At 40.8% G+C, this 22749-nt stretch overlaps 3 protein-coding genes across 3 annotated transcripts in view; 2 read left to right on the forward strand and 1 right to left on the reverse strand.

The window, feature by feature from the left end:
* Nucleotides 1-22749, reverse strand: part of LOC124349621 (LIM homeobox transcription factor 1-alpha-like) — a 947038-nt gene that overhangs the window by 602275 nt on the left and 322014 nt on the right. The gene's annotated exons all lie outside the window — the stretch shown is intronic.
* LOC124349916 lies at nucleotides 16010-17230 on the forward strand. Its single transcript, XM_046800849.1, has 5 exons — nucleotides 16010-16018; nucleotides 16086-16302; nucleotides 16370-16547; nucleotides 16611-16747; nucleotides 16814-17230. Exons 2-5 carry the CDS (start codon nucleotides 16147-16149, stop codon nucleotides 17189-17191), a joined length of 849 nt encoding a protein of 282 aa, XP_046656805.1. The 5' UTR covers nucleotides 16010-16018; nucleotides 16086-16146; the 3' UTR covers nucleotides 17192-17230.
* On the forward strand, nucleotides 17911-22284 carry LOC124349507 (mitogen-activated protein kinase kinase kinase 7-like). The gene is made up of 10 exons (XM_046800180.1): nucleotides 17911-18119; nucleotides 18182-18404; nucleotides 18459-18576; nucleotides 18645-18787; nucleotides 18847-19033; nucleotides 19095-19231; nucleotides 19297-20025; nucleotides 21075-21205; nucleotides 21268-21631; nucleotides 21698-22284. Exons 1-10 carry the CDS (start codon nucleotides 18033-18035, stop codon nucleotides 21703-21705), a joined length of 2127 nt encoding a protein of 708 aa, XP_046656136.1. The 5' UTR covers nucleotides 17911-18032; the 3' UTR covers nucleotides 21706-22284.

Here is a 22749-nt window from a genome sequence, read left to right on the forward strand (position 1 = left end):
TCTCAGATCTCAGATCTCAGATCTCAGATCTCAGATCTCAGATCTCAGATCTCAGATCTCAGATCTCAGATCTCAGATCTCAGATCTCAGATCCCAGTTCTTGGATCTCAGTTCTCAGATCTCAGATCTCAGATCTCAGATCTCAGATCTCAGATCTCAGATCTCAGATCTCAGATCTCAGATCTCAGATCTCAGATCTCAGTTCTCAGATCTCGGATCTCAGTTCTTGGATCTCAGTTCTCGGTTCTCAGATCTCAGTTCTCAGTTCTCAGTTCTCAGTTCTCAGTTCTCAGTTCTCAGTTCTCAGTTCTCAGTTCTCAGTTCTCAGTTCTCAGTTCTCAGTTCTCAGTTCTCAGTTCTCAGTTCTCAGTTCTCAGATCTCAGATCTCAGTTCTCAGATCTCAGTTCTTGGATCTCAGTTCTTGGATCTCAGATCTCAGTTCTCAGTTCTCAGTTCTCAGTTCTCAGTTCTCAGTTCTCAGTTCTCAGATCTCAGATCTCAGTTCTCAGATCTCAGATCTCAGATCTCAGATCCCAGTTCTAAGATCTCAGTTCTCAGATCTCAGTTCTCAGATCTCAGATCTCAGATCTCAGATCTCAGATCTAAGATCTCGGTTCTAAGATCTAAGTTCTCAGATATCAGTTCTCAGTTCTCGGTTCTCAGATCTCAGATCTCAGTTCTCAGATCTCAGATCTAAGATCTCGGTTCTAAGATCTAAGTTCTCAGATCTCAGTTCTCAGATCTCAGTTCTCAGATCTCGGTTCTCAGATCTCAGTTCTCAGATCTCAGTTCTTGGATCTCAGATCTCAGATCTCAGATCTCAGATCTCAGATCTCAGATCTCAGATCTCAGATCTCAGATCTCAGATCTCAGATCTCAGTTCTCAGATCTCAGATCTCAGATCTCAGATCTCAGATCTCAGATCTCAGATCTCAGATCTCAGATCTCAGATCTCAGATCTCAGATCTCAGATCTCAGATCTCAGATCTCAGATCTCAGATCTCAGATCTCAGATCTCAGATCTCAGATCTCAGATCCCAGTTCTTGGATCTCAGTTCTCAGATCTCAGATCTCAGATCTCAGATCTCAGATCTCAGTTCTCAGATCTCAGTTCTTGGATCTCAGTTCTTGGATCTCAGATCTCAGTTCTCAGTTCTCAGTTCTCAGTTCTCAGTTCTCAGTTCTCAGTTCTCAGATCTCAGATCTCAGTTCTCAGATCTCAGATCTCAGATCCCAGTTCTAAGATCTCAGTTCTCAGATCTCAGTTCTCAGATCTCAGATCTCAGATCTCAGATCTCAGATCTAAGATCTCGGTTCTAAGATCTAAGTTCTCAGATATCAGTTCTCAGTTCTCGGTTCTCAGATCTCAGATCTCAGTTCTCAGATCTCAGATCTAAGATCTCGGTTCTAAGATCTAAGTTCTCAGATCTCAGTTCTCAGATCTCAGTTCTCAGATCTCGGTTCTCAGATCTCAGTTCTCAGATCTCAGTTCTTGGATCTCAGATCTCAGATCTCAGATCTCAGATCTCAGATCTCAGATCTCAGATCTCAGATCTCAGATCTCAGATCTCAGATCTCAGATCTCAGTTCTCAGATCTCGGATCTCAGTTCTTGGATCTCAGTTCTCAGATCTCAGATCTCAGTTCTCAGATCTCAGATCTCAGATCTCAGATCTCAGATCTAAGATCTCGGTTCTAAGATCTAAGTTCTCAGATCTCAGATCTCAGATCTCAGATCTCAGATCTCAGATCTCAGATCTCAGTTCTCAGATCTCGGATCTCAGTTCTTGGATCTCAGATCTCAGATCTCAGTTCTTGGATCTCAGTTCTTGGATCTCAGATCTCAGTTCTCAGTTCTCAGTTCTCAGATCTCAGATCTCAGTTCTCAGATCTCAGATCCCAGTTCTAAGATCTCAGTTCTCAGATCTCAGTTCTCAGTTCTCAGTTCTCAGATCTCAGATCTCAGATCTCAGATCTCAGATCTCAGATCTAAGATCTCGGTTCTAAGATCTAAGTTCTCAGATATCAGTTCTCAGTTCTCGGTTCTCAGATCTCAGATCTCAGATCTCAGTTCTCAGATCTCAGATCTAAGATCTCGGTTCTAAGATCTAAGTTCTCAGATCTCAGTTCTCAGTTCTCAGATCTCAGTTCTCAGATCTCGGTTCTCAGTTCTCAGATCTCAGATCTCAGTTCTCAGATCTCAGTTCTTGGATCTCAGTTCTCGGTTCTCAGATCTCAGATCTCAGTTCTCAGTTCTCAGTTCTCAGTTCTCAGTTCTCAGTTCTCAGTTCTCAGTTCTCAGTTCTCAGTTCTCAGTTCTCAGTTCTCAGTTCTCAGTTCTCAGTTCCCAGTTCTCAGATCTCAGTTCTCAGATCTCAGTTCTTGGATCTCAGTTCTCAGTTCTCAGTTCTCAGATCTCAGATCTCAGTTCTCAGATCTCAGATCCCAGTTCTAAAATCTAAGTTCTCAGATCTCAGATCTCAGATCCCAGTTCTTGGATCTCAGTTCTCGGTTCTCAGATCTCAGTTCTCAGTTCTCAGTTCTCAGTTCTCAGTTCTCAGTTCTCAGTTCTCAGTTCTCAGTTCTCAGTTCTCAGTTCTCAGTTCTCAGTTCTCAGTTCTCAGTTCTTAGATCTCAGTTCTCAGATCTCAGTTCTTGGATCTCAGATCTCAGTTCTCAGTTCTCAGTTCTCAGTTCTCAGATCTCAGTTCTCAGATCTCAGATCTCAGATCTCAGATCCCAGTTCTAAGATCTCAGTTCTCAGATCTCAGATCTCAGATCCCAGTTCTAAGATCTAAGTTCTCAGATCTCAGATCTCAGATCCCAGTTCTTGGATCTCAGTTCTCAGATCTCAGATCTCAGATCTCAGTTCTCAGATCTCAGATCTCAGATCTCAGATCTCGGATCTCAGTTCTTGGATCTCAGTTCTCGGTTCTCAGATCTCAGATCTCAGTTCTCAGATCTAAGATCTCGGTTCTAAAATCGAAGTTCTCAGATCTCAGTTCTCAGATCTCAGTTCTCAGATCTCGGTTCTCAGATCTCAGTTCTCAGATCTCAGATCTCAGATCTCAGATCTCAGATCTCAGATCTCAGATCTCAGATCTCAGATCTCAGATCTCAGATCTCAGATCTCAGATCTCAGATCTCAGATCTCAGATCTCAGATCTCAGATCTCAGATCTCAGATCTCAGATCTCAGATCTCAGATCTCAGATCTCAGATCTCAGATCTCAGATCTCAGATCTCAGATCTCAGATCTCAGATCTCAGTTCTCAGATCTCAGATCTCAGATCTCAGATCTCAGATCTCAGTTCTCAGATCTCGGATCTCAGTTCTTGGATCTCAGATCTCAGATCTCAGTTCTTGGATCTCAGTTCTTGGATCTCAGATCTCAGTTCTCAGTTCTCAGTTCTCAGATCTCAGATCTCAGTTCTCAGATCTCAGATCCCAGTTCTAAGATCTCAGTTCTCAGATCTCAGTTCTCAGTTCTCAGTTCTCAGATCTCAGATCTCAGATCTCAGATCTCAGATCTCAGATCTAAGATCTCGGTTCTAAGATCTAAGTTCTCAGATATCAGTTCTCAGTTCTCGGTTCTCAGATCTCAGATCTCAGATCTCAGTTCTCAGATCTCAGATCTAAGATCTCGGTTCTAAGATCTAAGTTCTCAGATCTCAGTTCTCAGTTCTCAGATCTCAGTTCTCAGATCTCGGTTCTCAGTTCTCAGATCTCAGATCTCAGTTCTCAGATCTCAGTTCTTGGATCTCAGTTCTCGGTTCTCAGATCTCAGATCTCAGTTCTCAGTTCTCAGTTCTCAGTTCTCAGTTCTCAGTTCTCAGTTCTCAGTTCTCAGTTCTCAGTTCTCAGTTCTCAGTTCTCAGTTCTCAGTTCTCAGTTCCCAGTTCTCAGATCTCAGTTCTCAGATCTCAGTTCTTGGATCTCAGTTCTCAGTTCTCAGTTCTCAGATCTCAGATCTCAGTTCTCAGATCTCAGATCCCAGTTCTAAAATCTAAGTTCTCAGATCTCAGATCTCAGATCCCAGTTCTTGGATCTCAGTTCTCGGTTCTCAGATCTCAGTTCTCAGTTCTCAGTTCTCAGTTCTCAGTTCTCAGTTCTCAGTTCTCAGTTCTCAGTTCTCAGTTCTCAGTTCTCAGTTCTCAGTTCTCAGTTCTCAGTTCTTAGATCTCAGTTCTCAGATCTCAGTTCTTGGATCTCAGATCTCAGTTCTCAGTTCTCAGTTCTCAGTTCTCAGATCTCAGTTCTCAGATCTCAGATCTCAGATCTCAGATCCCAGTTCTAAGATCTCAGTTCTCAGATCTCAGATCTCAGATCCCAGTTCTAAGATCTAAGTTCTCAGATCTCAGATCTCAGATCCCAGTTCTTGGATCTCAGTTCTCAGATCTCAGATCTCAGATCTCAGTTCTCAGATCTCAGATCTCAGATCTCAGATCTCGGATCTCAGTTCTTGGATCTCAGTTCTCGGTTCTCAGATCTCAGATCTCAGTTCTCAGATCTAAGATCTCGGTTCTAAAATCGAAGTTCTCAGATCTCAGTTCTCAGATCTCAGTTCTCAGATCTCGGTTCTCAGATCTCAGTTCTCAGATCTCAGATCTCAGATCTCAGATCTCAGATCTCAGATCTCAGATCTCAGATCTCAGATCTCAGATCTCAGATCTCAGATCTCAGATCTCAGATCTCAGATCTCAGATCTCAGATCTCAGATCTCAGATCTCAGATCTCAGATCTCAGATCTCAGATCTCAGATCTCAGATCTCAGATCTCAGATCTCAGATCTCAGATCTCAGATCTCAGATCTCAGTTCTTGGATCTCAGTTCTCAGATCTCAGATCTCAGATCTCAGTTCTCAGATCTCAGATCTCAGATCTCAGATCTCAGATCTCAGATCTCAGATCTCAGATCTCAGATCTCAGATCTCAGATCTCAGATCTCAGATCTCAGATCTCAGATCTCAGATCTCAGATCTCAGATCCCAGTTCTTGGATCTCAGTTCTCAGATCTCAGATCTCAGATCTCAGATCTCAGTTCTTAGATCTCGGATCTCAGTTCTCGGTTCTCAGATCTCAGTTCTCAGTTCTCAGTTCTCAGTTCTCAGTTCTCAGTTCTCAGTTCTCAGTTCTCAGTTCTCAGTTCTCAGTTCTCAGTTCTCAGTTCTCAGTTCTCAGTTCTCAGTTCTCAGTTCTCAGTTCTCAGTTCTCAGATCTCAGATCTCAGATCTCAGTTCTTGGATCTCAGTTCTTGGATCTCAGATCTCAGTTCTCAGTTCTCAGTTCTCAGTTCTCAGTTCTCAGTTCTCAGTTCTCAGTTCTCAGTTCTCAGTTCTCAGTTCTCAGTTCTCAGTTCTCAGATCTCAGATCTCAGTTCTCAGATCTCAGATCTCAGATCTCAGATCCCAGTTCTAAGATCTCAGTTCTCAGATCTCAGTTCTCAGTTCTCAGATCTCAGATCTCAGATCTCAGATCTAAGATCTCGGTTCTAAGATCTAAGTTCTCAGATATCAGTTCTCAGTTCTCGGTTCTCAGAACTCAGATCTCAGTTCTCAGATCTCAGATCTAACATCTCGGTTCTAAGATCTAAGTTCTCAGATCTCAGTTCTCAGATCTCGGTTCTCAGATCTCAGTTCTCAGATCTCAGATCTCAGATCTCAGATCTCAGATCTCAGATCTCAGATCTCAGATCTCAGATCTCAGATCTCAGATCTCAGATCTCAGTTCTCAGATCTCAGATCTCAGATCTCAGATCTCAGATCTCAGATCTCAGATCTCAGATCTCAGATCTCAGATCTCAGATCTCAGATCTCAGATCTCAGATCTCAGATCTCAGATCTCAGATCTCAGATCTCAGATCTCAGATCTCAGATCCCAGTTCTTGGATCTCAGTTCTCAGATCTCAGATCTCAGTTCTCAGTTCTCAGTTCTCAGATCTCAGATCTCAGATCTCAGATCTCAGATCTCAGATCTCAGATCTAAGATCTCGGTTCTAAGATCTAAGTTCTCAGATATCAGTTCTCAGTTCTCGGTTCTCAGATCTCAGATCTCAGTTCTCAGATCTCAGATCTAAGATCTCGGTTCTAAGATCTAAGTTCTCAGATCTCAGTTCTCAGATCTCAGTTCTCAGATCTCGGTTCTCAGATCTCAGATTTCAGATCTCAGATCTCAGATCTCAGATCTCAGTACTCAGATCTCAGTTCTTGGATCTCAGTTCTCAGATCTCAGATCTCAGTTCTCAGATCTCGGATCTCAGTTCTCAGTTCTCAGTTCTCAGTTCTCAGATCTCAGTTCTCAGATCTCAGTTCTTGGATCTCAGTTCTTGGATCTCAGATCTCAGTTCTCAGTTCTCAGTTCTCAGATCTCAGATCTCAGTTCTCAGATCTCAGATCTCAGATCCCAGTTCTAAGATCTCAGTTCTCAGTTCTCAGATCTCAGATCCCAGTTCTAAGATCTAAGTTCTCAGATCTCAGATCCCAGTTCTTGGATCTCAGTTCTCAGATCTCAGATCTCAGATCTCAGTTCTCAGATCTCAGATCTCAGATCTCAGTTCTCAGATCTCGGATCTCAGTTCTTGGATCTCAGTTCTCGGTTCTCAGATCTAAGATCTCGGTTCTAAAATCGAAGTTCTCAGATCTCAGTTCTCAGATCTCGGTTCTCAGATCTCGGTTCTCAGATCTCAGTTCTCAGATCTCAGTTCTTGGATCTCAGATCTCAGATCTCAGATCTCAGATCTCAGATCTCAGATCTCAGATCTCAGATCTCAGTTCTCAGATCTCGGATCTCAGTTCTTGGATCTCAGTTCTCAGATCTCAGATCTCAGTTCTCAGATCTCAGATCTCAGATCTCAGATCTCAGATCTCAGTTCTCAGATCTCAGATCTCAGATCTCAGATCTCAGATCTCAGATCTCAGATCTCAGATCTCAGATCTCAGATCTCAGATCCCAGTTCTTGGATCTCAGTTCTCAGATCTCAGATCTCAGATCTCAGATCTCAGATCTCAGTTCTCAGATCTCGGATCTCAGTTCTTGGATCTCAGTTCTCGGTTCTCAGATCTCAGTTCTCAGTTCTCAGTTCTCAGATCTCAGATCTCAGATCTCAGTTCTCAGTTCTCAGATCTCAGATCTCAGATCTCAGATCTCAGATCTAAGATCTCGGTTCTAAGATCTAAGTTCTCAGATATCAGTTCTCAGTTCTCGGTTCTCAGATCTCAGATCTCAGTTCTCAGATCTCAGATCTAAGATCTCGGTTCTAAGATCTAAGTTCTCAGATCTCAGTTCTCAGATCTCAGTTCTCAGATCTCGGTTCTCAGATCTCAGTTCTCAGATCTCAGTTCTTGGATCTCAGATCTCAGATCTCAGATCTCAGATCTCAGATCTCAGTTCTTGGATCTCAGTTCTTGGATCTCAGTTCTTGGATCTCAGATCTCAGTTCTCAGTTCTCAGTTCTCAGTTCTCAGATCTCAGATCTCAGTTCTCAGATCTCAGATCTCAGATCTCAGATCCCAGTTCTAAGATCTCAGTTCTCAGATCTCAGTTCTCAGTTCTCAGTTCTCAGATCTCAGATCTCAGATCTCAGATCTCAGATCTCAGATCTAAGATCTTGGTTCTAAGATCTAAGTTCTCAGATATCAGTTCTCAGTTCTCGGTTCTCAGATCTCAGATCTCAGTTCTCAGATCTCAGATCTAAGATCTCGGTTCTAAGATCTAAGTTCTCAGATCTCAGTTCTCAGTTCTCAGTTCTCAGTTCTCAGTTCTCAGATCTCAGTTCTCAGATCTCGGTTCTCAGATCTCAGATCTCAGATCTCAGTTCTCAGATCTCAGTTCTTGGATCTCAGTTCTCGGTTCTCAGATCTCAGTTCTCAGTTCTCAGTTCTCAGTTCTCAGTTCTCAGTTCTCAGTTCTCAGTTCTCAGTTCTCAGTTCTCAGTTCTCAGTTCTCAGTTCTCAGTTCTCAGTTCTCAGTTCTCAGTTCTCAGTTCTCAGTTCTCAGTTCTCAGTTCTCAGTTCTCAGTTCTCAGTTCTCAGTTCTCAGTTCTCAGATCTCAGTTCTCAGATCTCAGTTCTTGGATCTCAGTTCTTGGATCTCAGATCTCAGTTCTCAGTTCTCAGTTCTCAGATCTCAGATCTCAGTTCTCAGATCTCAGATCCCAGTTCTAAGATCTAAGTTCTCAGATCTCAGATCTCAGATCCCAGTTCTTGGATCTCAGTTCTCAGATCTCAGATCTCAGATCTCAGTTCTCAGATCTCAGATCTCAGATCTCAGTTCTCAGATCTCGGATCTCAGTTCTTGGATCTCAGTTCTCAGATCAGATGTTACGATTTCAATACTTTCGGAGTGTGCCACGGTCGAAATCCGCGTTACCCAAACGAAAATTCAACTTAAAAACCTTCAAGGGAGTGTCCATAATACGTAGAGAGGCCAATATTCCGTTACCCTATAGGATTTGAAAAGTTATTCATGTTTGAAAATCTACTTTCATCATTTATTGTTGACATTTTCGTGTTACGATTTAAATACTTTCGGAGTGTGCCACGGTCAAAATCCGCGTTACCTAAACGAAAATTCAAGTTTAAAACATTCAAGGGAGTGTCCATAATACGTAGAGGGGCAAATATTCCATTACCCCATAGGATTTCAAAAGTTATTCATGTTTGAAAATCTACTTTCATCATTTTTTAATGACATTTTCGTGTTACGATTTCAAGATTTTCATAGTGTGCCATGGTCGAAATCCGCGTTACCCAAACGAAAATTCAACTTTAAAACCTTCAAGGAAGTGTCCATAATACGTAGAGAGGCCAATATTCCGTTACCCTATAGGATTTGAAAAGTTATTCATGTTTGAAAATCTACTTTCATCATTTATTGTTGATATTTTCGTGTTACGATTTAAATACTTTCGGAGTGTGCCACGGTCAAAATCCGCGTTACCTAAACGAAAATTCAACTTTAAAACATTCAAGGGAGTGTCCATAATACGTAGAGGGGCAAATATTCCATTACCCCATAGGATTTCAAAAGTTATTCATGTTTGAAAATCTACTTTCATCATTTTTTAATGACATTTTCGTGTTACGATTTCAAGATTTTCATAGTGTGCCATGGTCGAAATCCACGTTACCCAAACGAAAATTCAACTTTAAAACCTTCAAGGGAGTGTTCATAATACGTAGAGAGGCCAATATTCCGTTTCCCTATAGGATTTGAAAAGTTATTCATGTTTGAAAATCTACTTTCATCATTTTGTGTTGACATTTTCGTGTTACGATTTCAAGATTTTCATAGTGTGCGATGGTGGAAATCCGTGTTACCCAAACGAAAATTCAACTTTAAAACCTTCAAGGGAGTGTCCATAATAAGTAGAGGGGCAAATATTCCATTACCCCATAGGATTAAAAAAGTTATTTATAATTGAAAATCTACTTTCATCATTTTTTGTTGACATTTTCGTGTTATGATTTCAAGATATTCATAGTGTGCCATGGTCGAAATCCGCGTTACTTAAACGAAAATTCAACTTTAAAACCTTCAAGGGAGTGTCTATTGAGCCTGAGCCTGAGCCTGAGCCTGAGCCTGAGCCTGAGCCTGAGCCTGAGCCTGAGCCTGAGCCTGAGCCTGAACCTTAGCCTGAGCCTGAACCTTAGCCTGAGCCTGAGCCTGAGCCTGATCCTGTTCCTGAGCTTTCATCAATTTTAAATGACGATTCTTATTGTTTTACAAGTTTAAACAGTTTCCTTGTTACATGATATGTTAATCGATGTCCAATACACTATTTAAAGTCTTTAAAATCAATGAATCTATTAAGACATGTTTGAAGGAAAAGAAATAGAAATAAGAGTTGATAGAAAATCTTCCAGGAAGTGAAAACACAACTTCAATGAATTTGAAATGACGATTCTGATTGTTTTACCAATTTTAAGGAATTCCCTGATATAGGATATGTTAATCGGTGTCCAATACACTATTTCAAGTCTTTAAAATCAATGAATCTATTAAGACATGCATGAAGGAAAAGAAATAGAAATATAGGTTGATAGAAAATCTTCCAGGAATTGAAAATCACCACTTCAATGAAATTGAAATGACGATTCTGGTTGTTTTAAAAATTTAAAGGGTTTCCTTGTTACAGGATATGTTAATCGATGTCCAATACACTATTTCAAGTCTTAAAAATCAATGAATTTATTAAGGCATTCATGAAGGAAAATAAATAGAAATAAGGCCCTTTAAGAATTTTCAAATCGTGCTGGATACATTTTCCATCTTTTATAAAGGTAGTTATCATTCTGAATTGGTGTGTACCCTTTTCGTACTGCCTACGGCTGAATACAACCCTCTTCCGCCCTTAGGCCTTAAGGGGAAATACGAAAAGGGTGATTTTGGTGAGCGTCGTCTACAAATTCATCACAAATTAAGCACCGCCCATCAAAAATGGCTGAGACCCCGTTTTGAAATGGGAGGCGCTTATTCGAACTTTGAACTAGAAAAACACAAAGTTACGTTCATTTTAAAAATATTTAAAAAATACCATGAGAATCAGCGTGAAAAACTGAATCTCATGAAGTATGTTAAAAACAAATCGAAATTTCATGCAAAGACCCTATTATTGTTAAATATAATGTATTCTATACTGATTCAATCTGGACTGGACTGGAATCTGGACTGGACTGGACTGAACTGGACTGGAATCTGGACTGGACTGGAATCTGGACTGGACTGGACTGGACTGGAATCTGGACTGGACTGGAATCTGGACTGGACTGGAATCTGGACTGGACTGGAATCTGGACTGGACTGGAATCTGGACTGGACTGGAATCTGGACTGGACTGGAATCTGGACCGGACTGGAATCTGGACTAGACTGTAATCTGGACTTGACTAGAATCTGGATTTGACTGGAATCTGGACTGGACTGGAGTGGAATCTGGACTGGACTGGACTGGACTTGAATTCAGGAATGGAATGGAATGGAATGGAATGGAATGGAATGGAATGGAATGGAATGGAATGGAATGGAATGGAATGGAATGGAATGGAATGGAATGGAATGGAATGGAATGGAATGGAATCTGGAATGGAATGGAATGGAATGGAATCTGGAATGGAATGGAATGGAATCTGGACTGGAATGGACTGGAATGGACTGGAATCTGGACTGGACTGGACTGGAATCTGGACTGGACTGGAACCTGGACTGGACTGGAATCTGGACTGGAATCTGGACCGGACTGGAACTAGACTGTAATCTGGACTTGACTAGAATCTGGATTTGACTGGAATCTGGACTGGACTGGAATCTGGACTGGACTGGAGTGGAATCTGGACTGGACGGGAATATGGACTGGACTGGAATTTGGACTGGACTGGAATCTGGACTGGACTGGAATCTGGACTGGACTGATTATTCCAGGAAGGTTTTAAAGTTGAATTTTCGTTTGGGTAACGTGGGTTTCGACCGTGGCTCACTCTGAAAGTATTGATATCATAACACGAAAATTTCTAAAAAAAATGATGAAAGTAGATTTTCAACCATGAATAGCTTTTGAAATCCTATCGGGTAATGGAATATTTGCCCCTCTATGTATTTTGGACACTCCCTTGAAGGTTTTAAAGTTGAATTTTCGTTTGGGTAACGTGAATTATTCGACCGTGGCACACTCCGAAAGTATTGAAATCGTAACACAAAAATGTCAATAAAAAATGATGAAAGTAGATTTTCAACCATGAATAACTTTTGAAATCCTATCGGGTAATGGAAAAATTTGCCCCTCTACGTATTATGGACACTCCCCTGAAGGTTTTAAAGCTTAATTTATTTTTTGGTAACGCGGATTTCGACAATGGCACACTATGAAAATCTTGACACTGAATGACTGACACATGAAATCTACACAGAATTCAATGAGGATCACGAATATCTGATTCTTTTGGGCGTAAAACTTACACTAACTAAATCGTTAACGGTTTAAGGGGCACTAATTTTACAGTTAAAACAAATTGTTTGAAATTCCCCATCCTAGATGGCGAAGGCGTCAAGCTACTGAATGAAATAATGAAGTGCTTAAGTAAAAAACAGGCCATTTCAAATCTAATTGATCAAATCTATGATCGATTGAATAAGCCACCTGGTTGTGGCATTATTCTAAGCCTGAATAATGATTAATTCCTGCATTGAAATGTATCGAAAAATAAATTTGAATTCAACCTTTTTAATTTAAGGTTTCTTATGTCATTCCATATACGCCACAAACCCTCTGTAATATTCCATTACTGACTTGTCTGCCATTATCATTTCCAGACGCTGTTATATCTAGTGCTAGCAGCAATGGAATATAATCTAATAAAGGAACTAAGGAGGACAATGTCAAGAACTCATTGGAAACAAAAGGCCCACAACAGATTTTAAAAAATGCAAATGGCGAAGTAATAAGTTTGGAATGCCTTGCTGATGCGCTGTCCGTGGGGAAAGTTGATGAGAGATCCGCTCGCAGGATTGATACAACCTCGCATTTTTGGTTGTTTTTTTAGGGTGCGGTACATGGTTTGTTTTGAGAAGATATTTTGTGGATGACTAGAGAGTGTCGAGAGAAACTTATTCTTTTTGTTTTGTGTGCTATTTCATTTTATGCCGACCGTATAGACGTCTGGAAAGGTTGAAATGGCATCACACAGGAACGATGAAAAAATATGGAAAGAAAAGGCAAAAGGAGGGATGAGTGGTGCAGTGAGTGTTCCAGGATCTACTATATACAGAGTTGGGAGTGTGGATATATATAGGCAAAGGCAAGATGCATATAAGACGACGAGGAGGGGGAGAGAGTTTGTGGGATGATGTTTCTTCCGCTGGTTTGGTTCAGGTGACGACGAGTCAAGATGGCGTCTGGAAATTACCCAGTGCCTGTCCGGTCGATTAGCCAAGCCAGCCGAATAACGAGCCACGTCAACTCGAATCTCGTCACGCCATTCAACTCGTAGATATAGTGCCGCAACCGAGAGATAGTCCTCCCGTCGGCTGTGCTGGCTTTTCTTCACCTTGCCCTCCTCGCTCTCTGCTCTTATATCTATTCCTATATACATGTACATGTATGTATATTTATACTTGGACATTGCCTGACAATCTCCAGCAACATTGCTGCTCTCCGCATATATAGGCATCGTGTCTCCGTACAGTCTCTCTTATAGCCCAAATAAATCTGAATACATGCGAGTGTCTATTCTGTACATCGAAATATTAAGAGCCCATCAGGAGGAGCCCGAATCCATGTCACATCTTCTACATGTACACAGCAGCAGCAGCCTCTCATTGGCAGCATTTCAATCCAATTGTATATACTATAATATGGAGGAATCTCATTAAGGGAGGCAGAAAAAGAGAATGGCACAAACAAGGAAAGAAAAAGAAGAAGAAGAAATCATCAAAAAACTTTGTCGAAGAAGAAGAGCCGACACTATGGCGCCTTTGTGGCCGCTGATGTGCCTGGCCGATGTATTCACGCTCCGATGGACAACCAGAAAAACTCTTGAAAATACGTACACACAGCCGAGTTGATGCCGGGTTCTCTTGTGCTGGTCGACGGAATCCTCCAGCAGCAAACACTGGCGTCGTCGGAAACGCATATAGGTATACAGGTCTCCAAGGGAAATGTTTGTCGCCCATTACATTTACGTGTGTAGGCCGGTCCGCCTTTAGATAGAGAAAGAAAGAAATGAAATATATTTTTCCAACATATACTACAACAAAACAAACAAGAGAGACTATATATCCCTTTTGGACCAGCAAAAGCGGCCGGCGATTGGAACACAGCCGATTTTTCTTCCCTTTTTGGGGCTCTGAGCCGCGCGCTCATCCCATCACTACATGTCTGCACGTTGTTTGCTGCTGATGTCGGCTTGTCAACATTTTTTCCTCGTTTGATTTGTACAATGCGCGTGTGATCCCTTGTTGTTTCCTATATACTATGATGAGGTACGTGGATCAGCGGAGTATAGAGAGATTCGGCTTATTCAGTTATATTCATTAGCCAAACCCTTTTGTGACTGCTGCGGCTTGCCATTTATCTGAAAACGGAGATAGAGGCCGACGATCGCGTCCCTCCTACTTTTTTTTAATTCTTTATAGGAGTTTCTTTTTAAATGCGTGTATAGCTCAGACTTGTGTGTTTGTCAGCTGATGGTCGCACAGCGGGAGATGCGACACCTTTTTTTTCGTCTCCTATGTATCGGCAAAACTTATTGCCATCGGCAACTCGCAGCCGTACATCAATGGAACCCAAAAAAATGAATTTGTTCGCGACGGAATAATATAGAAACCTATGCCAAGCACAAAACAAATTTCTCTCCCATGTAAGTATACATGGGAGATGATGTGTTTCATTCCCAAATATCCCACCCTTTTCTCTATAGATAGATTTATTATTATTCCCTCGGCCGTCGCTTCTCCTATGCTGGCCCATCACACAATGGGCTCGATAATGCCTCATTGTCGCAACAAACAGAGCTCACACTGTTCAGACCCATGTATAGTACATACCCCTTTTCACTTCTTATATGCATATAAGAAATATGTCGGTAAAAAAGTTCGAGTTTATTTCTTGGTACATTTTTACCTATATATTTGTCGGTTTTTCAGCATTTTCACCGCCTAAATCCCTACACTCACGCTTTTGAAAGACCAACACTAAAATACCGACAATTCAAATCGGGATTCATTTTGAGGGGGAAAAAATCCTGAAAAGCTTTATCAGAAGTGTGACGCGCGAAGCGAAGAAAAACCAAAATAAGGGAAGGAAGGGCATCTCTATATATTTTTCTTCTTTCTATTAATCTTTTGACATTTTTCTTTCTTTTTCTCATTCTACTATTTTACATGAGAAATCGCAAGTTGTTAGCAGCCATCAGTTAGGTTTTCAGCCATCAGTTAACTTATTCAACCGGAAACATTGTCGTTGTCAGTAAAGAGAATTTTGAACTACAATTTGGTGAAATAAAAGCTGTCATCTGCTGTAATAATTTAAGGTGCGTTCTGTTGGTGGCAAAATTAGATACTGTGGGTTTTAATTCACACTTACATGTATTTCAAGTGAATAGACCAATTACTACTAAATATGTATGCATGGATTTCACGGAACTTTTTTATTACCACCCTTGTGACCTTCATTACAGCATTTCTGATGGAAATTTCTATGTAAGATTAAAATATCAACTCATTTCAAATCCGTCTTTTAAAGACTAAATGTCGCTGTAAGTAAATTGTCACAATAGTCTGAACACCCGCGAAACCGTTTTGCGTTTTCTACAAAAAAAAAATATTTCTCTTTTTGTAAGTCTTATCTTCTAGCGAAGGATTTTTGTTACGGGGGAGTGATTTTTTACTTTCCCTTTCAGCGGAGAAAAATTATTCCTTTGTTCTCCTCAAATTCTCAAATTCTCCTCCTCTTCTCCATTTTCCCCACAAATCATTTTGCTTCCGTGTGCGACTGTTGTGTTTTAACAGTTAAAGTGAATTATATTTTTGTGAAGACTGAACCAAAGTGAAAACAATTAAAAGAATGCGTCTATGTCAAGTGAGTGTAAAAGGACGGGGCCTAACTGGAATATTTAATGCTGATACGCTTCTGAATTTTAAAAAAAAGGTAATAAGTCCATTTCTGATGCCTGATTATCTCCCAAAACTACAGTTTATTTAATTAGAATTCCTATTTATTGGTGTATATTTCATAGTTTCGGAAAGGTTTCTTTTTTCCGGAAGGTGTCTCGAGCTGCTTTTTGATGAATTTCCCGTGGTGACAGAGGACGATTTCCTATCCCTATGTTCTATCGGCGGGACTGTAAAATTATCCGTCGTGATCCCTGATGACGATGATACTTCGAATGACAATCCGAACAACAAACAAAATGACGAAGCAATCATAGATAATGTCACCGACGATTTAGATCCTGATGCTGATAATACTGCTTTTCAAGAGAATGTCCGCGATGCCGAGACGTCCTTAAAGGTAATGTTATACGAAAAGGTGAATTTGTTTTTTAACACATATAGCTAAAATATTTTCAATCGTAAATATTTTTGTTTGTTAACAGAAACAGAATAGAGGAATCGGATGAAGAAATTGACATCAGCTTGACGGAAAAAGAAATATTTATGCGGGAAAATCAAGTGACGGCGGATAATAAGGAAAGAATGGTTCAATTTCATCGCGACACCATAGAAACCCGCCGAAAGTGGATTGCCGATAAAAAGCTTACAGTAACTGATATTATGAAGCGATTCCCGAGGTTTACATCTACAAAGGATGCGGTATGAATCGCTGTTTTTATTACTATAATGACAAGTTTGATCATATTAATTTTTCTGTTTCACTTAGATTGACTGTGACCTTAAATCTGCCGACGGATGGGAAACTGCTCTGTTTACGGAGAGGTGGAAAAAAATAGAAAAGTCCTTGGCCATCGAAATTTTGAAAAAACATGGAGTATTTCTGGAGCCTAGTGAATTTACGACGGGTATAGTTAAATCTTATGAAGACCCCTTGTGTGATTTCAGTATGCATATAACTATTCTATTTTGTTTTAACGTTAAAATTTATTTTTATATTTTAATGTTAGATGCAGCCAACGAGAGAACTCTCTTGATTTTTCTATCGCTCCCAGTGCTTTTTCCACCGCGCCCGTCTAGGGCCTTCAAAGGCAATACGATCCCTAATGTCACCATGCTTTCTAAAAAACTTGTTCGGCGGTTTCCAGTAAGTCTACTATTGAAAATTTGTAATAATAACTTAATCATTGTGTTTTTTTTTTGTGTTCATTAGAATGGCACTAACTTAGCTGAAGCACTACAACAAGCTGAATCCGACGGCATGATTCAGCCTGGATTAATTGTAATTGGCGATCGTCGTTACATCAAGGCTGATCTCATCCCAATCAAAATTTCTACCTCATCTGCAGCTGAATCAATTTCAATTTTATTCGCTGTTTATCACATATTCAACCTTAGTTTCCCTGAACACCTGAATTTAGTGTACAATTTTTTGCAAAATATGGTGAATTTTGTTGAAAAAGAGACTTCACAGCCCCCAAACAAGAAAAAGAAATCGTCATCAAAGTCCCTAGTAGTCAACGAATTTTCGATGAAAATTCTTAATCAGTTGTCTAATCAAGAACAAATTGTTTTGTGTGACTCGATATGACTTCCGAAATTCTGAATAATAAAAGGTTTTTCTATAAAATCATTTGAACTGTTTCATTACGTTATTAACATAATATTTTGGTATTTCATATTAAAATTATATGACTGAAATGAAAAGAAAATATAGGCAATAGGGAGGGGAAATTTTTTCTGTTATATTTGCATATTTTGCAATTTAATTGTATTAAACTAATGTTATGCTATAGCAATAAAATTGATGGCTTAATTATGATATCATAACATTTATACATCCAGACAGTCCTTGAAAACAGCAGACTAGAGGAAGAGAAAAATCAGACGGATGGACCTTGGGAATAATGGGGGTGGATTTCTTTTAAATGCAGACGGGAAAAACCGACAATCAAAATGGGGATTGACAAATGAAACCGATAATAGCAATAGGCTCATTTCCCTATATTATTATCGGTAAAAAATTCCCGATATTAAAGTCTGGACGTTGATTACCGAGTTATATCTCGGTAAAAATACCGACAAATTTCTTAGAGAGTACCCTCTATAGTCTATATCCCACACCCTAATTGTTAAGCACCTTCGTATATAAATATACCTCAGGGATAAAATCCTAATGTAATGTGGAACCTTGTGTACCCACCTACCTGCACGCCGCACCCTGCACTCCGGGTTCCGCACTTTACCCACCGTCCAACCTGCACCTGCACTTTACCGACACCCCCTTGTGTAGCACGTCGTGGTGACAAAATTCGATGCTAGATGGCAGTAACGAAGGAAGATCGGACCAGACGAAAAATTTGATACGAAAAATTTTGTTTAACAAAACTTTTGTTTTTGGATTTGTAGTTGTGTAAATATAATTTGTAATCATGGATTCGTCAGAAACATTTTCTGGTGACTTAAAAACAATACCAGAAGACTTGGAAATAGATATAAGTGAAGTCGAAGAATTGCGGGTTTGTAACATTGCATTAAGTACTGATTTTATTTACACTAAGATTGGCTGCGTATCGTGCAGGAAATCGGACGAGGAACTTTTGGGGTGGTTTACAGAGGTGTTTGGCGATCCAAAGTTGTGGCAGTTAAAAAAATTAACACATCAGCTGAACAGAAAACCTTCATGATTGAGATAAGGCAACTGTCAAGAGTATCACATCCTAATATAGTAAAGCTGTATGGAGCTTCTACAAAGAGAACAGTCTGTCTTCTCATGGAATTGGCTGAAGCTTCATTATATGATGGTAAATTCCTACAGTTTTTTACACTAGAACTTTAACTACATTACTTGAGTCTAGTTCTACATTGCCGCTCCAAGATATCTTATACCTTCCATCACGCTATGAACTGGGCTCTGCAGTGTGCAAGAGGAGTAGCTTACCTACATGGTATGAAGCCTTGTGCCATCATTCACAGGTGTTTCTTCTTACATTTAACTTCATTGGTGTGTAACTAAATTAATTTCATTGTGGGGGTGCTTACAGAGATCTTAAGCCACCAAACCTCCTATTAATGATGGAGGGTAGAGTTTTGAAAATTTGTGATTTTGGCACTGCATGTGACATGAGAACTCAAATGACTAATGGGCAAGGTAGTGCTGCATGGATGGCACCTGAAGTTTTTGAAGGTAACACTTTGAAGGTTTGCAAATTTCAGAATTATTGGCTCAATTTTCTTCTTTTCTAGGCAATCACTACACTGAAAAATGTGATGTGTTTAGTTGGAGTATCATTTTATGGGAGTTACTAGCTCGTCAAAAACCGTTTAGTCACATATTAGACTCGGCGTTTACCATAATGTGGGCCATTCACACAGGCAAGCGTCCCCCTCTTATAAAGGGCTGCCCCGTTCCTTTAGAGAACATAATGACCAGGTAATGATCAACCACTTTGGTGGAATGCTAATTATTCAATCCATTTCTTTCTTTTTTTAAGTTGTTGGAATAAAGATCCAAACAACAGACCATCAATGGAGCAAGTCGTCAAAGAAATATCGCATTTGTTTCAATTCTTCCCTGACGAAATTCCACCCCTCGAATACCCTAACCAATCGGATTTGATCGACGCTGGTGGTAAAATGTTTTGCGAAAAATTAATTGTTATTACCTTTTATATACATATGAGACATGTTGAACAGGAGCCAGCTTGGAAAGTTGTGGCAGTGACCCCAGTTTGAGCAACTCTTCTTGTTCCAGTGCAGTTTTGACATCACTGCCTGTTCCTAGAACAAAGTACCACCATTCACCCGCCCATCGAGAAGAAGCAGACAGCTTACTGCCAGCTTTTAACCAACTGCTCAGCGAAAAGGAAAACATGCTGCAGCCAGGTCGTTCGCTTGTCACGCCCAGTAGCCTCAAGCTGCTTTCACCTAGGATAATAGGAGGCACTAGCACTGTTAGCGAGCCACTGCACCTAATCATTGGCGGAGAAAGTGACGAGTCAGCCGAAGGCTATGCCATACCGCCATTGGGCGAGGATTTCTTACAGGGTGGTCTAGGGAGAATGCAGTCACCTTATCAGCCACAGATGACTAATACGGCCAACGAAAGTTTAGGGCAACTAGGGCCGTTGGAAACTCCCCGTCGACCTCAGCAATTCGATCATCCGTTCAAGAGAAGATCAGCGGAATTTCCTCACGTTGGCATATGCGTCCCTACGTCTCCAGTACCGTCGTTTCCAGTTCTTCAACCCTATTCTTCCGGATGGAGCGGAGCAGAAGCTAGAAGAGTAGAAGAATCTGCAAATGTGAGCGTCATGGGCCACCGCAGATCCTCTTCACACGGGAATCCTTCCCAATTATGGACCGGTGTCACTCCACAGCAATCGATGCCTTGCATTTCAAATCTGCCTGGTCAACGTCATATTGGTGAGTTAATGTTTAAATCTATCCTGGTCAAAAATTACATGTCATGCAATCGTGACAGGTACAGTGGTACTTGTTGGGTCAATGTGCCGTGTAAAAATGTGACTCAGTTCCTAGTACGCAGTCGTTTGCATACTTAATGCGTGCGTCAGCACTGTGTGCATCACCCGACCAGTAGTTGGAACAGGCCGGAGCGTTGACACATTAACCCAGGAACGAAGAAAAAGAAAAGAAACAAATAGGAAAAGAAATAGAACGAACTAAATAGAGAGAGAGAGAGGAAATAGATAAGAGTTGGTATAGAGGTGGAATGCGATGCGCGGGTAACTTGGTCATGTTGCGCAACTATCGAAAAAATTCTTCCCCGTGCAGAAACCGTAGTCGGTTGTTGTTCCAATGCGGATTTCGGCCGCAGACTTTTGTTTATGTGTTAAAATGTTGGTCAATCAGCATTCGATTTATTTTCCCGAGAAAATTCGATCACGCTTGCCCGATCAAAGTATTTGTTTAGAACGCTGGTGAAGGCTCGCGGTGATGATTCACACGAACACGGACAGGATGCGCACGCGGGATATTTTTAACGCACACATTTGCTATTAGCTATCGGACCCCCTCTGTCCTGGCCTTTTTTTTTCTACAGTCGCTGCGCGCTCTTCTCCTTCTCTCTCGTCGTGTGCGGGAGAAAGAGAGAGGGAACCCAAGGTCTCGTTGGAAAGGGTCCTTCAGTCAACACGCTGGTTCGAACACGGTGAGCCGAAATCTGACCGAATTCTCGTCGAATAAAACCGCCATGCAAATGGCTTTTAGTGATCAAATGGCGGAATTTCTCATGGCGGCGATGGAGTCGGTTGCGTCGCAACTCGGCGACGAAGTGACCGACATTGAAATCTTGTGCTGGCACTATTGGTGTTTCCTCTATTGTACGTGAGCTGCCTCTTTTTAGGCATCAGATTACTACGTCGTGAAGAGAAAAAATAAAAACCTTGCGGATATTTTGGCAGCCTGAAAATTCACCTCACTGGATTTTTGTATTGTTTTCTTTTGAATTGCAGGTGAAACGAATCATGTCATTGGAGAGCAGCCCATTGACGAAATCTTTTTCCTGTTGCATCCCTCGCTGAGGCCTATCCCACCATGCCCGACTAGTCAAGTATCGATGAGGGTCTACGAAGAACATCGAAAGGTTGGTCACATCAATCCCGTAATTGTTTTGCGTGACTAACATTATTTTGTCATGGAATTTAGATGGCAAAGGAATATTTGGAAGTGCAGAAAGAGCTGCAGTGGATGACCAAATATTGCAACGAGCTGGTTGAACATTTGGAAGAGACAAAGAAACAACAGACGGAGCAGCGGCGAACTAGTCAACAGCCGCTCGAACAGTCGGAATTGCAGCGATCGGTGGAAGAATTTGTCCGGCTTGAAAGTGAAAAAAAAAGCCTCCTCGAATTTCAACGAAATCTTACAGAGCAGCTCAGCAAAGTTCATCGAGAACAACTCCAAATGCAGCAACAACAGCAGCAACAACAACAACAACGACAAGTTCCACAGCCTAATGATCAATCAAGATCGTCTCCTTTGCCTGACGATGGTTGGGTCGTTCTTTCGCGTAAAATCATTTCTATAAATTTTTCTGACTCGTCGTCAAATTAATTTTAAATTTTTCTTCTGTTAGGTATTTGAAAAATGACGGTGCCGAGTTGGTTCTGAAAAATTACTGTTATTTTGTCTTTCACTGTTCTGATATATTTATCGTGTAAAATCGTCCTCCATTTCATCCATACTTTATTGTTAGATGCTGTGTCAAGTTCCTTTCCCAAGTCACCCGGAAATATTCGACCGGGGGGTTGAGAGGGTTTTCTGCGGATGCCGCCAAATTTTTCTTGTGGCCTTATAGGTTTGGCTTGAGACCGGCCACACTTTGGCTAGATTTAGCTTGCAGTTAAGGTGCTGTTTGTGTGAAGTGTGCGATGGACGACATGCAGCCTATCGTCGCCCCAAGGCAAGGATTGCGTGATCCCAAATCTTCTTCTTCATTTCTTTTTTCAGTTCCACTTTTTAAATAACTTCTTCTTTTCATTCGAATATTTCGCCCACGAGACTGTTGACTATAAACAAAATCCATCCATGATAGGTGCCGTTCAGGACGAGACGAAGACGAAACATAAATAAACATGTTTGTTTTTATCTTTCGAAAAAACGAATTCAATGTCCAAAAGTTGTCATGAATGTCCGCTTGAAATAGAATGGAATTCTTGGATGCTTGAATTGTCACACAAATTAAAAGAGTAAATCCTTCGCTAAATGACAACATTTGAAAGTAAGCCAAAACATTTTTGGGGGGTTCGGGAGACTTAAAGGTCTCGTTCGTTGGCGTCAAACTTGGCAGAGCGGACATTCTGCACCATGCAGATGAAAGTTTCAGGGAAAATATTTGAAAACACAAAACTATAATATTTTAAATCAAACAACTATAAAGTCCTTGATCGAATCGTTAAAGCGTGAGAACAGCTGCCAGCAGTTATTAATATTTAAAAAAATCTATTTGTTGTTTTGTTTGCATGTCCGTGTAATTAATGTAGGAAAAAAAGCAAACTGAATTAGCTTCTTTCATCGCATGAGATTTCTTTCGTTTTTTACGCCACATTCGTCATCGCGGTTTCTCCAGGCTGTGGGCGGTTACACTTCAATCCTCACATATGAAAGTTCTGCTACTACCTTATTAAC

This window comes from Daphnia pulicaria, chromosome 7 (genome assembly GCF_021234035.1).
Source record: "Daphnia pulicaria isolate SC F1-1A chromosome 7, SC_F0-13Bv2, whole genome shotgun sequence".
Lineage (NCBI taxonomy): Eukaryota > Metazoa > Arthropoda > Branchiopoda > Diplostraca > Daphniidae > Daphnia > Daphnia pulicaria.

Coding starts and splice junctions, on each gene's coding strand:
- LOC124349916 (XM_046800849.1), top strand. CDS start 16,147: ATGCGGGAAAATCAAGTGACGGCGGATAATAAGGAAAGAATGGTTCAA. Junction 16,303..16,369: donor TTACATCTACAAAGGATGCG/GTATGAATCGCT, acceptor TGTTTCACTTAG/ATTGACTGTGACCTTAAATC. Junction 16,548..16,610: donor AGACCCCTTGTGTGATTTCA/GTATGCATATAA, acceptor TTTTAATGTTAG/ATGCAGCCAACGAGAGAACT.
- LOC124349507 (XM_046800180.1), top strand. CDS start 18,033: ATGGATTCGTCAGAAACATTTTCTGGTGACTTAAAAACAATACCAGAA. Junction 18,120..18,181: donor GTGAAGTCGAAGAATTGCGG/GTTTGTAACATT, acceptor CGTATCGTGCAG/GAAATCGGACGAGGAACTTT. Junction 18,577..18,644: donor CCTTGTGCCATCATTCACAG/GTGTTTCTTCTT, acceptor GGGTGCTTACAG/AGATCTTAAGCCACCAAACC.